The sequence below is a fragment of the Staurois parvus genome, unplaced genomic scaffold (assembly GCF_062004578.1).
Source record: "Staurois parvus isolate SC_StPar_1 unplaced genomic scaffold, SC_StPar_1.0 ptg001066l, whole genome shotgun sequence".
Taxonomy (NCBI): domain Eukaryota; kingdom Metazoa; phylum Chordata; class Amphibia; order Anura; family Ranidae; genus Staurois; species Staurois parvus.
This window is the reverse complement of record NW_028318862.1, coordinates 1,929,076-1,944,946: the sequence shown is the minus strand read 5'-3', so window position 1 is coordinate 1,944,946 and position 15,871 is coordinate 1,929,076. Positions and strand designations below refer to the sequence as shown.

The 15,871-nt window shown below is 43.9% G+C and overlaps 1 protein-coding gene across 1 annotated transcript; it reads left to right on the top strand.

Annotated features, from left to right (window-relative positions):
* Positions 1 to 1,429: 1,429 nt before the first annotated feature.
* On the top strand, positions 1,430 to 13,705 carry LOC149440602 (F-box only protein 44-like). The gene is made up of 5 exons (XM_089658392.1): positions 1,430 to 2,399; positions 2,560 to 2,686; positions 5,057 to 5,146; positions 11,126 to 11,246; positions 13,228 to 13,705. The coding sequence occupies exons 1-5, from the start codon at positions 2,144 to 2,146 to the stop codon at positions 13,366 to 13,368; spliced, it is 735 nt and encodes a 244-aa protein (XP_089514518.1). The 5' UTR covers positions 1,430 to 2,143; the 3' UTR covers positions 13,369 to 13,705.
* The last annotated feature ends 2,166 nt before the right edge of the window (positions 13,706 to 15,871 follow it).

Here is a 15,871-nt window from a genome sequence, read left to right as displayed (position 1 = left end):
CCTTGCATTCCTAACACATTACCCAGTCCATATCCGTATAGATATCCTCCATATTTTTCCCCATTTGAGATCTGATGTGTTTCAAAATGTTCCTTTAAATTGTTTTGAGCAGTGTATATTGTCAAAAAGGTATAATCCTTTAGTTTGCAGCAAAGTAACTGATGTGAATGCTAAGCTTTATTATGGCCATTAATCTAGATCACAGGAAATAAGTTAAATGAACCCAGTATACGTAGCATTAATAAAGAACCGCTTAAATGGTGAGAAGTATGAATGGTAATGGGAAGTTTCCCAGTAACGCTCTGCACAGATGATCAAACGTGTTTGAGTGCACCCTGTGTTCACCCCTGACCTTGGGTAAATGTATATTTTCCTGAAAGGGGTACCCCTGAGAGGAGGTTGTATAGTGCCTGACTTGTAACCTTCAGCTGGCTAACAGTGGGGCCCAATTGGTGTTTTGTGTGGGTGTTTTCTTAAAAAAAAAAAAAAAAAAAAATACATTTTGGCCCTTAAATTGACGCATTTTTGGAAAATGAAAGTCAAATTTAATTTCTCAAAGCTGTCACTTCTTACACACCACACTGGCATATTCACAATTGCACCCTTAAACTCATTCTTCTACTTCTGAGTATAGGAATACCACATGAGACTTTCTACAGCCTAGCTATAAATCCAAGAAGTGCTTTCAAGGAGCATAAATTATGCAGCTAACTTGCTGACTACCTTTCACATGTTTGGATGCCCTGGAGCATCAGGACAGTGTAAACGCCCACAAAATGAACACATTGCAGAGAGTAAAAACATCCCAAGGTGTTTTTCGTTTCCACAAATTTTTGGAAAATGCTTAACAAGTAAATGTCTTTATACACAAAGTTGTCATAGTTTTTTCATACAGTGTGGGCACACTTTGAATTTCACCAACGCATACTGCTACTCCTGAGTTAAAGGATACCATATGTGAGAATATTTCAATGTTTGGCTTAATTATGTAATAACCTTGTATGTTGTAATTCATAAAAATCAACCAACATTTGTTTCAAAAATACTGCAATGCAGTGGTGGTCAGGAAATATTGCTTAATGTAGCGTTGCCTGTTGCACCCAACCTACTGGTGCATGGCTGCCCCTAGGAATGCCATGTTCACTGGCCTGGTAGTACAGGAGGCTTGACAAAGGGTAAACTGTTTTTGTGGTTTCAGGAGTTGCAGTTGTCTCCAGGGGATGGCTGGGACTGGTGTCTCACAGGAAAGTAGTCAGTGGGAAGTGCAGGTGGGTTAGTTCAGATGGCATCCAAAGACATTATCAATAAGCAGGCGGTGGATTGGTCCACACAGATGGCAGGTTAAACAGGCCAGAGTACAGACGTCGGGCAGAGGCCGGTCTTCACTGGTGTGGAGGTGATCGGGAACCCTATTATGGCTGCACTGGTCTTGTGACACTGTACTGATATGGCAGTGATCAAGGACAACAATGTTGATGGCTGTGCTGGCACTGGTGTTGCTAGTGGTCAGGAACATTGTTGCTGGTTGCACTGGTCAGGTGACATTGTGTCACTGGTGTGGCAGCAATCAGGAAAACTGTTGATGGATTACCCTTGAGACTAGTGTGGCAGTGATCAGGGGCACTGTTGGCTGCTCTCGTTTTGGCCACTGGTGTGGTGGCAGTTGGCAACACAGTTGCTGGTGTGGCAGGAATCAGGAACACTGCTACTGGCTTACACTGATCAGGTGACACTTGTACTTGTGTGGTGGTGATCAGGAACACTTGTTGGTTGCACTAGTCTAGTGACACTAGCACTGGTGTGGTGGTGATCAGGGACACTGGCTGGCTGCAATAGTATGCAGTGTTGTCAGAGCAGCCAGCCAATGTCTTTCATCATGAACCACCCCAGTACAGTGATCATGTGTGGTGGTTTGTGCTTGTTTGGCTGTAACGTGCAGCCTTTTAAAAGTGTGACCGCGGTGATTGGTCAGTGATCACATGGTACAAGACCGATTTTCATATCACAAGGCAGATTACCACCCGACAGAACTAAATTTATCTACTAATCTCTGCTTATGGCAGGGTGGTTACACTTGAAATAAGAATAATTTCTAGCAATTTTGACCAATTTCGTTCTTTACAGGAATTGAACAGGCCAGAGAATGATTATTAACTGTATTCCGGAAGAAGCTCTGCTGGAAATTCTGTCTATGGTCCCTGCCTATGATCTCACTGTGCTCTGTTGCCGGGTATGCACTTTATGGAGGGATATCATTGAGTCACCGGCCTTGTGGAAGAGGAAGTCTCAACGGGATGGATTTGTCTCCAAGCACTGCCACAGAATCCCACCTGATTGGAAGCTGTTCTACCTACTTCATAAGAAAAAGAGGAATTTACTTAAAAACATCCATGGTCAAGGTTAGTGCTTCACCCACAATCTACTACTGGATCCCTTAATCTTCCTTTGTAGCCTTCTTTGGGGGGGTTGTAATTAACTGGTAACTAGTCCTTCTGGCTAGCACTTACTTGCTCTTAGTGGTCAATTTGAATACGTGTGAGAAAACTTTGTATTTTTCAGAAGGCTTCAATTACTGGGAAATATCGACAATGAGTATGCATATGTGGAAAATTGAGATTCTTCCAAGAGACTATGGACAGCCTTTTCCAGATGATAAAGTTAAAGAGTGCTTTTTTGTCCCTAATGGGTAAGTATTACTGACCACAGGAGCTATGACTTTGTGTGGGTGTTTGTTTTCTTTGTTTACTCCCACTTAACATATCTGAAGCATGGTTTTTACTCACTGGCAACTGTACCACAACCCCCACAACCCGGAGGCCTGAATCGGGGGATTAGGAGGCGCTTGTAAATCAGACTTGGCAATATCACGCAATGCCAAACTACAGTGCAAAAAAAGCTAACAAATATTATTGTGCATTAAAAAGGGCATACATTTTTAAGAGATGAATTGATAATTCTACTCCTTTACAAAATACTGGTTCAACCTATGCAGTTCCATTTTGCTCACCAATCCTCAGGAAAGACATTCTTTAAACTAGAGTTCAGTGAAGGGCAACAAAAATTATAAGGGGGATGGAGGACCTAGGCTTGAGGACAGATTGCCTAGATATTCAGAGGAGCTTAAGAGGGGAATAATACAACATTTCAAAGGCTGTCCTCTTTCAATCAAGCACCTGCAATATTCTGCATACACCTCCTTTTGGTTCTAGTTTACAGTCCAGGAAGGTACCCATCACCATATGGATATCGCTCTACTAACCCTGGATGAAAGGGGAGATTTGAACCCTAAGCACATTTTGATTTCATTGCAGGAAAAAAAAAAATCTTATGGCCAGTACAAATTAGTCGTGGTTTGTTTCCTTCACCCTTGGCTATTTTCCATCAAACTCCTCCCAAGGGTTCAGGAACTCGCCAGTTGTTGGTGAGCAGCCTCCAGAATCGCATACTAAATATGTCCAACAAACCACACAAGGTTCAGCTTTCCTATACCACAAAGATGTAGTATCAAAGGTGACTTCTGTAAATGAAAAACTGTTCATTACGGATCCTGAAGAGGACCCATGCCCACCATTTACAGTTACAGTTAGAAAGGAGGTTTTACCTTGCATAGTGGAAAGGGTTCTTTACTGTTAGGGCAGTAAAATGTGAAATGCCACCAACCCCAAGAAATGGTCCTAGCTAGGAGCAGGGGCGGACTGACCATTCGAACACTCGGGCACTGCCCAAGGGCCCGGGGTCAGTAGGGGGCCCCATGAATTGCCCCTGGTACCTCCTTGAGTGTGGGAAAGGATACAGGGGCCCCATGATCCCCTATTGCCCAGGGGCCCCATGAGTTGTCAATCCGCCCCTGGCTAGGAGTGTCAATAACTTAAACGGATGCCATCCTCTAGAAGCAGAATATATAAGGCTATGGGAATTCAAATAGACTGAACTGCATGGGATCTGTCCTCCCTTAACAACCTTATTAACTATGGAAGATTAAACCATTCTAAGGGGTCAATTTTGTAGAGCAGGGAATCAAAGTCCCTCATGTGGAAATCTCACCAGAGGTGTTTATTCACCTGTAAGGGACCGCCCGGCGACACCACTAGCACTCCACTGATCAGGCGTCCCCAGCGCACGGAGTCTAAGCCCCAGAGTACTTGTTCACCAGGGCCCCTGATGGTGGGGATGGACTTGGAGTACCCCGGGACCAGGTCGTGACTACTGAGGATACCCGTCAGTGGTAGGGGTATTCGCTAGGGGCTCCCACGGGAGAGAGCCTGATATGAGGTCTAGAGACCCTGTTGAGAGGGATGGATGGATGGCTGAGCAAGTGCAAAGTCAGGCAGGCCGGGTCGGTAACTATGGGGACGGTGCGGTACAAAGCAGCGGGCATAGAATAGTCGGGTCACACGCCAGGTCAGCAACAGCAGGTAAGGTCCAATAGGGGGCATCCAGGCGAGAGGTCAGGCAAAGCAAGGGTCTGGGCAGGAGAACACAGCAGGGTCAGGCACTATCCGGGTCAGCAACTTACAAGAAACAGGTTCGCAATACAGGATACAGGATAAGACCAGAAGGCACTGAATGACAGCTCGGGGCCATTTAAATATCCTGCGCTGTCATTTGTGCCAGGCGCGCGCCCGCGGCCTCTACTGCATGAGCTTGATCGCCACGGTCGGCCCGGCCCTAGTGCCAGTGTCCCTGCACAGGGCAGTGCACTGCGCCTGCGCCGAGACCAGCATCGCGGCGATCCCCGACATCACCAGACTTTATGAAAGTCACATGGTTTGCTTTATAAATGGACTCCTAAGTGTTAAGCCCTGAAGAAGGGGGTCAAGACCCAAAATGTGTTGGCTATGTTAGTCAAAGTTTTGTGTGTGTGATATTTTATAAGACCTTTTCTATACAGTGCTACTCGCCACCTTTACAACCATCACAGCCTTGATGGGACCAACCAATCTAGGCTCCATTCCAGAATTGAGCAGTCACAAAGGAAGATTCCCCCTACAAGGTACAGCGCTACCTCATACATCCACATTACTGCCCTAAAAGGTCTGTTTTGTTTTGGTCGTAGAGGAAAACGGCAGGTGATTGACCTGGAGAAGGAGGGATATCCTGAGCAATGGATGGATGTCATGCAACCGGATATAATCGTCAGGGACTGGTGAGCCTTGCTGAGCGTTGTTGGAGGTGGTAATGTTATCGACTAACAAAGGACCCCAAACCTGGTCTTGTGGTTTCATAAAAGGCTACAGATTATTCACCCCTTGTGGTGATCAGAGGATACATTAGACCACTTATGCAGGCAGGATTCCATTAATAGTTCCCATCCGATCCGAAAGAAGGGGAATTGGATCCCAATCCGTCCCTTTTTGGCGGATCAGATGACAGCGGGTGTAAACTGACACGTCTGTATACACCCACCGCTCCATAAAAGAGAATGGAGGTTCTGATCTGAAAAACGGGCAGGCGGTCGCAATCTAAACGTCTGTATGAAAGAGCCCTTAACCTTTTGTGTAGGGATCTGCTGCCTTCTACTGTCTGGCTTTTGATTAACCATTTGCCCTCCAAAAGATTTTACCCCCTCCATGACCAGGGCATTTTTTAGGCTATTTAGTATTGTGCTACTTTAACTGGCAATTGCACAGGTATGGAACCCTGCACCCAAATCAAATTCAATTTTCAATATGTTTCACACAAATAGAGCTTTCTTTCTGGTATTTGATCACTACTGTTTTGTATTAAAAAAAAAAAAAAGCCGAAAAATGTTGGAAATGTATTTGTTTTGGGGGGGATAATGGGTTTTATTACAGAGTAAAAGTGAAATTTCCTCATACAATTAGGCCAAAATGTATTCTGCTACATGTCTTTGGTTAAAAAAAAAAAATCCCAACGGGTGTACTGTATATTTTGGTTTGTGTGCAAGTTATAGCTTTTACAATCTGATGCATGTATGTTCAGTTCTGATGTACTGACAGCCTCATTTTTTTGAGGCCTTTAAATGGCCTCCAAATTACCCCTTTTTTGGAAAGTAGACAGTCTAAGCTCTTTTAGTAAGAGGCTGGATGATGTACGTACAGTTGCAAGAAAAAGTATGTGAACCCCTTGGGATTACGTGGAGTTTTGCATGAATTGGGCATAAAATGTGCTCTGAACGTCATCGAAGTCACAACAATAGAAGAACACAGTCTGCTGAACATAATACTACATAAACATTAGATGTTGCCATGGTTTAATTGCACAACATCTAATGTTTGTGTAGTATTATGTTCAGCAGACTGTGTTCTTCTATTGTTGTGACTTTGACGTTCAGAGCACATTTTATGCCCAATTCATGCAAAACTCCACATAATCCCAAGGGGTTCACATATTTTTTCTTGCAACTGTATGTGATCAGCTTGCTCATGCTGCCCACCCTCAGTTTAATTGCAGTGGGAGGTCGGCATGTGGCTTATTACCAGAGTTAATTGGTTATAGACAGGTTCTTCCTGACTTTTTCTACCTTGGTCAGAAAACCCTTCTGTACCATATCTTCCTGAACCATCACAACACCCTGCCTTTGTACATTCCCTGATGCAAGCAGTGGGTTGGGTCCTGGGAGGAGTAAGTCAATATCAGAATGCCTTGATAGGTGGCTGTCAGTCTGGAGGAGGGGTACTTCTTAGGTGGGCTGTATTTGCATATTGATGGCCCTATGTAACACCCACATGTGCTGCTAAGCCTTTGAAATCCAAGGAATGAGAGGGTCAGGCCAGGGACAGTTAGGCTGAGGAGGAAAGCGGCTAGTTGATGTTGGATGTCCTACAATCAGGAAATGAGGCAAGATCTATGACTTGCTGCAGATTCCAATGCACATTGTGAGAAGCTCACAGTATGCAGTGAAATCGGAAAGAATTTTCAGTACAGGAGAGGAACCTGTATTAATGTGCAAGACTGAAGGAAAGGCTGGTGTTTAGCTTTAATGGAAAACTCATACAAATGAGCGCAGAGAGGCCACTCCAGGTGGAAACATGTGAACAGTTAATCATGAGCTCACCACTGCTGCCTTGTTAATCATATGCATGATGAAGAGAACTGGAAAAAAAGGCGCTGTGGAAAATGCTCTCAGACAAGCACCTTAGTGGAGGTGCATCTTTATTGGGTGAGATAAAGTAGCAAGTATAATAAAATTAACCAGCCTGAAGTGGACAGTGTGATTCCAATAGACGGCCCGTCCGCTCTGAGGGGAGCTGAGATCAAAGAATGCTCCTGTCGGCTTCAAATCACGTGGTGTCAGCGTACCAGCGTCCTGGGTGGTGTCACCATGGCAAACGAAGGCAGTTGGCTTCAGCTGGGAGCATATGTGGGGTTACCAAGACGACATGTTTCGCGCAGTTGCGCTTTGTCAAGCGCAACTGCGCGAAACATGTCGTCTTGGTAACCCCACATATGCTCCCAGCTGAAGCCAACGCCGGACACTGCCTTCGTTTGCCATGGTGACACCACCCAGGACGCTGGTACGCTGACACCACGTGATTTGAAGCCGACAGGAGCATTCTTTGATCTCAGCTCCCCTCAGAGCGGACGGGCCGTCTATTGGAATCACACTGTCCACTTCAGGCTGGTTAATTTTATTATACTTGCTACTTTATCTCACCCAATAAAGATGCACCTCCACTAAGGTGCTTGTCTGAGAGCATTTTCCACAGCGCCTTTTTTTCCAGTTTTCTGTTTAGCTTTAATGTGCAACTGTGTGGGTATTCCCATTATCAGAATGTTCCAGCTTCTTGGTAGTGTTCAGTGATGGTTAGTTCTTTGATTTTTAAACTATTATGAAGGTTAGAAAAATGGGACAAAGTTCAGTGTTTGGGATCCTGATGTACTCCTAAAGGCAAGGTGGGTGGGGTTGCCATGTGCTTCCCCTCATAATATATCCAGAAGCCCTGCATACTGCCCATCATACCTTTTGTGACTTGCATATAGTGCAGTGCTTTAAAAGGTGGTATAAACATGGTAATTTTATAGCCCTACCCTGATAGGAGCCACTGGTTAGGATGGTTTTTTTTTTTTTTTTTTTTTCTTTGCCTTGCCTCCTTAAGAAATTCAAACCCTCTGACACATTGGGATTAGTGTACAAAACATGCAATATCACTGAAACAAATACTTCGTACTCAGTAGTGCTATATCAGAAAACATTCACTGAACCAGTTAGTAAAGGCAAACCTAATGTATGGTCACATATTACGGTGGTAATGAAGCAAGCCCAGAAATTAATTAACAATGGTAATGGCACAAATCTGCATACAGGGTGATTTAGTAATAGACTAGGCATACACTGGCATCCAGATGAGCATAAATGGTAGCAAAGTCACCTGGAGTCCAGCAGTGAGCAGTAATGAAGTTTGATTTACCAAACACAAGAACTAAAGTGCATTAATAAAGACTGGGCTTGGCCTAGACCGACTGGATGTACACTGCCCAAAGAAATGAAGGAAATGGGAGAGTGGAACAAAGGGGACTTTCAGAGTGTTTTTTACGGGAGGGAACTCATATGCTTTTTATCTGCAGGTTATTGTTGGGGCCCTTAAGGAAGCGTTGGTGCACCTAATGACAGTTTTACTAAACCAGGGTGCAGTAAAAAATGCTTCAAAGGTGCATTATACTTGAGTTACTGAAAGCAAAACATTGTCTCTGCTATTAGTATGAATAGGCAGTGCCCTCTCACTAGTCCCTGTGGTGCAGCTGTGAACTCTTACTAGAAAGGAGGGCCCCCTCAGTCCCTCTAAGGAATGCTTCCTGGAGATTCAGCAGAGGATGCTCTGGTCTCCATGCAGCAATGGTGCAGATGTGATCACTGCAGTCTGTGCTGCCTCAGTCTCCGCTGGTCTGGCCCCTCAGCGGTCTGGTCAGTATGCAGAATGTGCTCTCATCCGTTCTCTTGGCAGAAAAGCAGCTCTATTCCTCCTCCTTGCCCCAGTGTCTCTTGAGAATTGTGGTGCAAAGGATCCATAAGCTCCACAAGATGGCTTACTCCTGGACTTCAAATCCTATGATCCTGGGTGTTCTGCATTGTAATCCATAAGCTTTTCTGGCTATAGACCTCTCTGCTGACTGGAGGCGATAGTACACACAACATCCAGCAGAAAGTGAATGTAAAGCTGTTTATGAAGAGAGAAATGTCTCCTTCTCAATATTTCTGTAGTCCAGCACCTGGTTCATGCTAATAAATTCCTACAGAGGCACATGGCTAATTGTCAAGCTTGGAGTAGGGGTAAGCTGAGCCAAAATTGCATGCTTTAGTGATGGTGATGATCAAATGGTGATAGAGTATTGTGGAAAGGCACTACAGTGATGTCACCCAACTATGGAAATGATCAAAGATTAAAATGGCAGAAATCAAGATTTTTCAAGTTACCTTAGATGTTCATACATGGCTATGTAGCTATAACCACTGCCTTCCTGCAATGTACTGCAGACGGTGTAGGCAAAGCAACGTACGAGTGGGATCCTAACAAAGTCTCCGCCAATGATTTATGGCTTGGACCTGCTGATCAGCTGTGTACAATCACATCCCAGAGCTTTGTGTTGACAATAGATTTTTACTGGATGTTTTTATAGCCAAAAGTAAATAAAATGGTCATCAAATACCACAATCTATTTGTGTGAGGGGGGGGAAAATAGTTTTGGGTACAGTGATGACGGCACAATTACCAGACTAAGTAGTATTTTTGCTAAATGCCAAAAAATGGCCTGGTCATAAAGGGGTAAAGTCTTCTGGAGCTGTAGTGGTTAAAACCCAACTCCAAGAAACTTAAAATAATAACTTTTCAGTGAAGCTGTAACCTCACAAGGACTACCTGCTTGCTTAGATCTAGGGGCATAAAGATTTACTTACCTGATCCTTCACTTCTAGATTGGTACCTGCAGCATCTCCTCCCCCATGCAGCAGTGGTCTAAGGTCCTGACGTCCTCCAGACCAATACTGAGGGACTGTTTTCTGCCACAGCATGGGGGAGTGCAATGTAACAGAGCAGCGCAGGATCGGGTAAGAAAAATGATTTTACTCTTCCCTAGACCTCAATGAGCAGGTAACCCTAGCAGTGTAGGTGCAGTTTCACAATGATAATTTTATTATTTTTTTTTTTTTTTAGTTTGTGTCCATCCATACCATTGGAAGCAATTCCTTACCTGCTTGATAAATGGAGGGGAGAAACTTTGACATGACAAACTTCAAGGCTCTCCTGTGTCCTCTGCACACTTTTGGTGTTGTCTCAGAGAGCCTATTTATCCCTCCCAGTTCTCCACATAGACTACAAAATAATGAATGTCATGCATTGTAGACATCTGAGGGTGGAAGTGATTGAATAGTTAACAAGACACTGGGTGGGGATGAATCCATGGAGTGTGCAAACCCACAATAGTTTAAGAGATGAGTGCATTTTAGGCAGATCATTCTATACTTTGCTGGGTCCTAACCCCTTTCCTGTCCAGTCCTGGTCAGTCATTATGCTCAAGGGCTATTGGTGGTCACGTGATCAGGAGTCAGTCCTGCAAGCCCCCAATTAGAGACCAAGCACAGTCTTGATCACTATGGTGGGAGCACACAGTGAGCAGAATCTCAACACTGAAACCTCTTCTTCCTATAGACACGTGTGGGTGTTTTAAGGCTTACCTTCTTTGCCACCACACAAATGTTACATGGGCAGCAACAGGGTTAAAGGGATAGAAGATGGGGAAATGTGCATGTAGGTGCTAGGCTATGACCCTTTAGCTCCAAAACTTTTCTCTGCTCTAGATTTGAACTTGCCCGAGTGTATCCCTACCCAATCTGAAACCACCAGGAAGAGGTCACCTGTACTGGGCAAATCATTCAGCAGGGAATGCCTCGGCAACTTATGATTAACCCAATACGGGTGGCAGGCTTGCTCAAGCGGGTTCAGACTAGAATCTGAACACTGAGCTCATCTCAATTCTAGAGCAACCAATTGGCTAATACTCATTTTTCAGTCCCTTCTTCCCTGCAGGTTTGAATTTTGATCGGTTTCTACAAGCCAACATGGACCGTTCTTAATGCACTTTTATTTGTGGCCAATTATCTGAGGACCTGTCTACAGTAGGTAGGGAAAATGATGCATGTAAATGAATTGTCTGTTTTACTCTCTAGGTATTCCACCAAACCCAACTTTACATCTACGTATTTTGCACATGTGGTGCTGCTTTCCAAGAAGAAAGAAGCTATCCAAGACTTTCTTCCAGGTCTGCAGAGTGACCTCAAGTGGACTCAGGTATTTCCACCCACTTTTGGGCATTTAACCTTTAAGTGCCTGATATTTGTATCGAACTATAAAGAGCATGTTGTGAGTTAACAAGCTTCGCTTATGAAACCTGAAGATTGTGGAGGTAGGCGAGGAGTGCTGTATGTGAATATAGAGTCTTGAAACTCCATTGGGGTAAAAAATGATAATCACTTTTTTAGTGTATGACATAAAATGTAGCCAATGCATTTTGGGGGATTGAAGCTTCTCTTTGTAGGGCTTTGGTATGGTTAGAGCTGTTGGTTGTTGAGGACGCTGGTTTCTGGCAAATTGTGGACCCATGGCTGGAAGTTTCATTCCATCTGATATTCTACAAAGCCTAATGGGCACCAAGAACAAATGCAGGGTTTATCAACTCTGGAAATAAATGAAAAGACAGTGGCGATGTGATGGGGGAGAGTAATTTAAAGGAGGTGCAAATCTGAGTCGTACTAGGGGATGCAAAGTAAAACATTTGCTGATTGCTAAAATGGGAGGCAAATTCATTTTGCGTTTGGGGAGAGTAAATCGCCTTTAGTACACGGTGGTGTAGAAGTTGTAAGATTTTGGTGCTGTTTGCACTACTTGGGAAGATTAATGGACACTTTATGTAGCACTGCAGGAGATGTTAATACAGCGATTTGCCTGCTGAGATAGTATTCTGACAGGGGGACTGGCACCTGCCAGAACATACCTTTTTCAGCTCTCTTGGGCATTGCCTGATCAGATGCTGACCTGCCAGATATTTGGCCAGCTTCTGTGCACACAGGCTAAATGTCACCCGATACTTGGCCCATGTCTATGGGGATTACATCGTTGTATAGAACTGTGTATTGCAGAATCTGTCATATGGAGGCAGAGCGATTTATTAAAAAACAAAAACAAAAAAAAAAACCCTACTGCAAGCATGGCACTGTACATAATGTACAGTACTTTGTCCCATGTCACGAAATGCTTTCTTCGGCCTCACGCATACTGCTGCTTTTACAGGTGAGTTTAGGAGGTTTTTTTTTTTTTTTCCTCCTTTTTGTGGGACTTGGTGCTTGTGACAGGAGTCGCTTTGGGTGGGGGGCCCATGGAACACAGCTCACTTTGGAGAGGTGGGGAGACCCCTGTCTCAGCTCCCCACATCCCTATTTTGTGTAAGTCACCCTGTGCCTGTTAGGGGTACAGGGTGATCTGTCCTAATATTGGGGTGGGTTGTTGATTGTTTAATGCCATGTGGTTGCCTCCCATTGTTCTATTGCGTGTCTTGCTTGGGAGCAAACTATTATGGGATGTATGTTTGTGTATTGGCTTGGTGGGGGGGGGGGTGTTTCCAGCAGCCTCCCTCCTAATGGGACTGTCTGTTGGTGTGTCTCTTTTTACTAAAGTTAGATTGCCCTGCCCTGTGTCATTATGTGGGGGGCGCTGTTGCCTTGAATGTGTATGTATGTGTGTGTGTGTGTGTGTGTGTGTATGTATGTATATATATATGTATGTGTATATGTATGTATATATATATATATATGTATGTGTGTATATATATGTATGTGTATATATATACGGGGAAGCTGTATTCTAACACAAGTACCCAAGTGCAGTCTGGGGGCGGTTCCGTTACAGTGCTACATGCACTTGGTCCCATAAGATCCAGAAAAGTAGTCTTCAAGGGGGTTTGTTTTATTTAAAAAAAAAAAAAAAAAAAATCGGGCAGCTGATCCTGGAGGCATCCTGAAACTGATGGCATTTGATGGGCAATTGTACAATCCTAAATGAAACGGTGCCTCCATCTGCAGAAAAATGCAATTCTCAGATGTGTGAACTGAAAAGGTTTGGAAGAAATCTGTGATTTGCCATTGATAAACTGACTTTTATCAATCAGTCCTAAAGTCCTATATCTTTTATCTGCTAAAGACTGTTAAATTTTAGTAGGAACTGTGCTGCCAGTTTGTAGACTATTTACTCATTTCTTTATTTTATTGAATTGTAGATTGAATACAGATTTAGACACTATGGCCCAGGAGTCCGATACATCCACTTTGAACATGGGGCAGGAGATATGGGGAGACCTAAAGGAGCTCGAGTGACCAACAGCAGCATCACCATTGAGCCGGAAGACCTCAGCACGTAGCACAGGGGGATATGCACATTACATGCTATATTGTATGACAACCCTACGCCTTTCGACCTAATTATGTACTATGTATTCCATAACAGTAAAAGTACCTAATTGTTGGCCCACTCATCACTACAGATGTCTTAGATCAAGTCACTGAAAAGAAGAAACTGGACAGTTCTATGTATGTGTTGTGTAGTCCTCCAAAGAACAATGCCAAGTTGTTTGAGTACGTTTTGTATGTATTGTTACAATTCAGCATTCTCTTCTGTGAATTGGACCATGGAATCCTCCTTGGCAGTCTAATGGGTAATTTTCTTCATAATAAAGCTCTCCAATAAAATGAAAAGAATTTGTTAGTACATCTGATTGCACTCAGTACACTACATTTTTTATTTATTTTTATTTTTGTGTGGGGGGGGGGGGGGGAGGGGGTCTTAAAAGTCAGATACAACGGCACCAATCTCGCCATTTATCTCTGACGTGAATCCTGTGTCCTACTGGCTACTTAAAATTGCACTAGCCAACGAGGAGTAGGTTGTATGGATAGGCAAGGGCAGAAAGGGGGAGGTTGTGTATCTAAGCCTGAGCAGTGGTCTGTCACATTTAAATAACTTCTTCTGCAACAGCCAGAGGTTCAGCAGGCAGGTGGACAGGCCATTTAGTTGTCTCCTTCAGTGGACAGCAAACTCAGCATACGTGAACCTTTTCCCTACTACCTGCTGCTGCTGCTCCATATTGGCTACATCCTGCCATCACTGGGACTTGTGGTGCTACTTTGATATGGGTGTAATAATGGCACCTCAGGTTCTTAGTTTGTGAATTTGTCATTTTCCCCCTCGCCCTATCGTGTGCTGAACACCCCGTTCCTTCCCAATCCCCATACATGCCCCACACTTTAGATCCTATGTGCGTGACCTTTTGTTCCAGCAGTAGTCTTTAAAGATGATTTTTCCCCACTTTAAATAGATCTCAACTTCCCCCTTCTGTTGTCTACATGACATAAAGTGAAGGGAGATATGAAACTTTAACCCTTTTTCTGCAACATATGTCAGTTATATGTCCAGCATGTACTGTGACAGACCTAATTGAGATAGAGCCCCCTCTGATGCCAGGGCCATGGTCAGTAGGCAAGAGACTAGCCTGCAGTCCCCTCCAAAAGCCCCTGTCCTGGCTGGGTCTGTCACATGTACTGTTACACCACCCCTTCCTTACTATGCCTGGGACTCCATTGGCTAGTGTCTGGATGGAGAGCAGTGGGAGATAAAGAAACATCTCTTCACTGGCCTTCCCTGTTAAAAATAAACCAACTTGGATCTCTTCCAATTCACAGCTTTCATTCCCCTGGCCTCTGTGGCTGGAGAAGTAGGTTGTTGAGCTTCAAGAGTACAGAGGTGACATTAGGTGGTCTAATGGATCCAGATCTTTCTAAAGAGAAACTATTACCTGCACTATGCTAACACATAAGGGTGTGTGTGTGTGTGTTTTCTACTAATTTTCTGTAGCCCAGTAGTTTGCATCTTTTTCTTTGAACTTATCTACCCTCCCTGCTGATACGACTAACTGTGGAAGGGATTTCCACATTTTTACCCCTCTTAACAGTATAGAATCCCTTCAGTTTAAGATTGAACTACTACATTACATAGTTTTCTTCCAATTATACTATTGCCATTTAAATGGAATTTTCAAATTGTTAACATGCAATGATTAGTGATAACATTACTGATGTGTAAAGTGAATACCATTGATTATATAATTACAATGGCCTCTGAAAGTCAGAGGGGTAAAGGGGTTGCAAGTTACTGTGTGTTGTCCATGAAGTTGATATGTTGACAGCAGAAAAGTGTGTGTGTGGCCACAGACCATTCAGGGTGCCAATACTGACTCATGTCCACAGCCAAACATGCCTACAATAGGTCTATGAGCATCAGAACTGGACCTTGGAGCAATGGAAGAAGAGGGCCTGGTTTGATAATTCAAATTTTCATCTACGACATGTGGATGGCAGGGTGTGTGTGCATTGCTTATTTGGGAAAGATATGGCACCAGGATGATGCTTTGGGCATTGTTTGGCTGGGAAACCTTGTCTTGCCATTCATCTGATGTTACTTTTGACAACCCACCTAACTAAATGTTGCTGACAACACCATAGAAACCGTATTCCCTGATGACAGTGGCCTCTCTCAGCAAGGTAATGTGCCCTACACTGCAAAAATGGTTTGAGGAAAACGAGTTTGGGATGTTAACTTCACCTTTTTAAAGTCTCCAGATCTCAATCCATTAAGCATTTGTGGGATGTGCTTGAAAAAACTCTGATCCATGGAGGCTCCACCCCACAACTTAAAGGCTCTGCTATTTGATAGTTTGGTGCCATACCAAAGTACACCTTCAGAGGACTATTGGCATCCATGCCAGAATGGGTCAGGGCTGTTTTGGTGGCAAAAGGAGGACCTACTCAATGTTAGGTGGGTCATCCTAATTGGTGTATCCCATCTTAAGCAGCTCTTTTCCAGGGAGA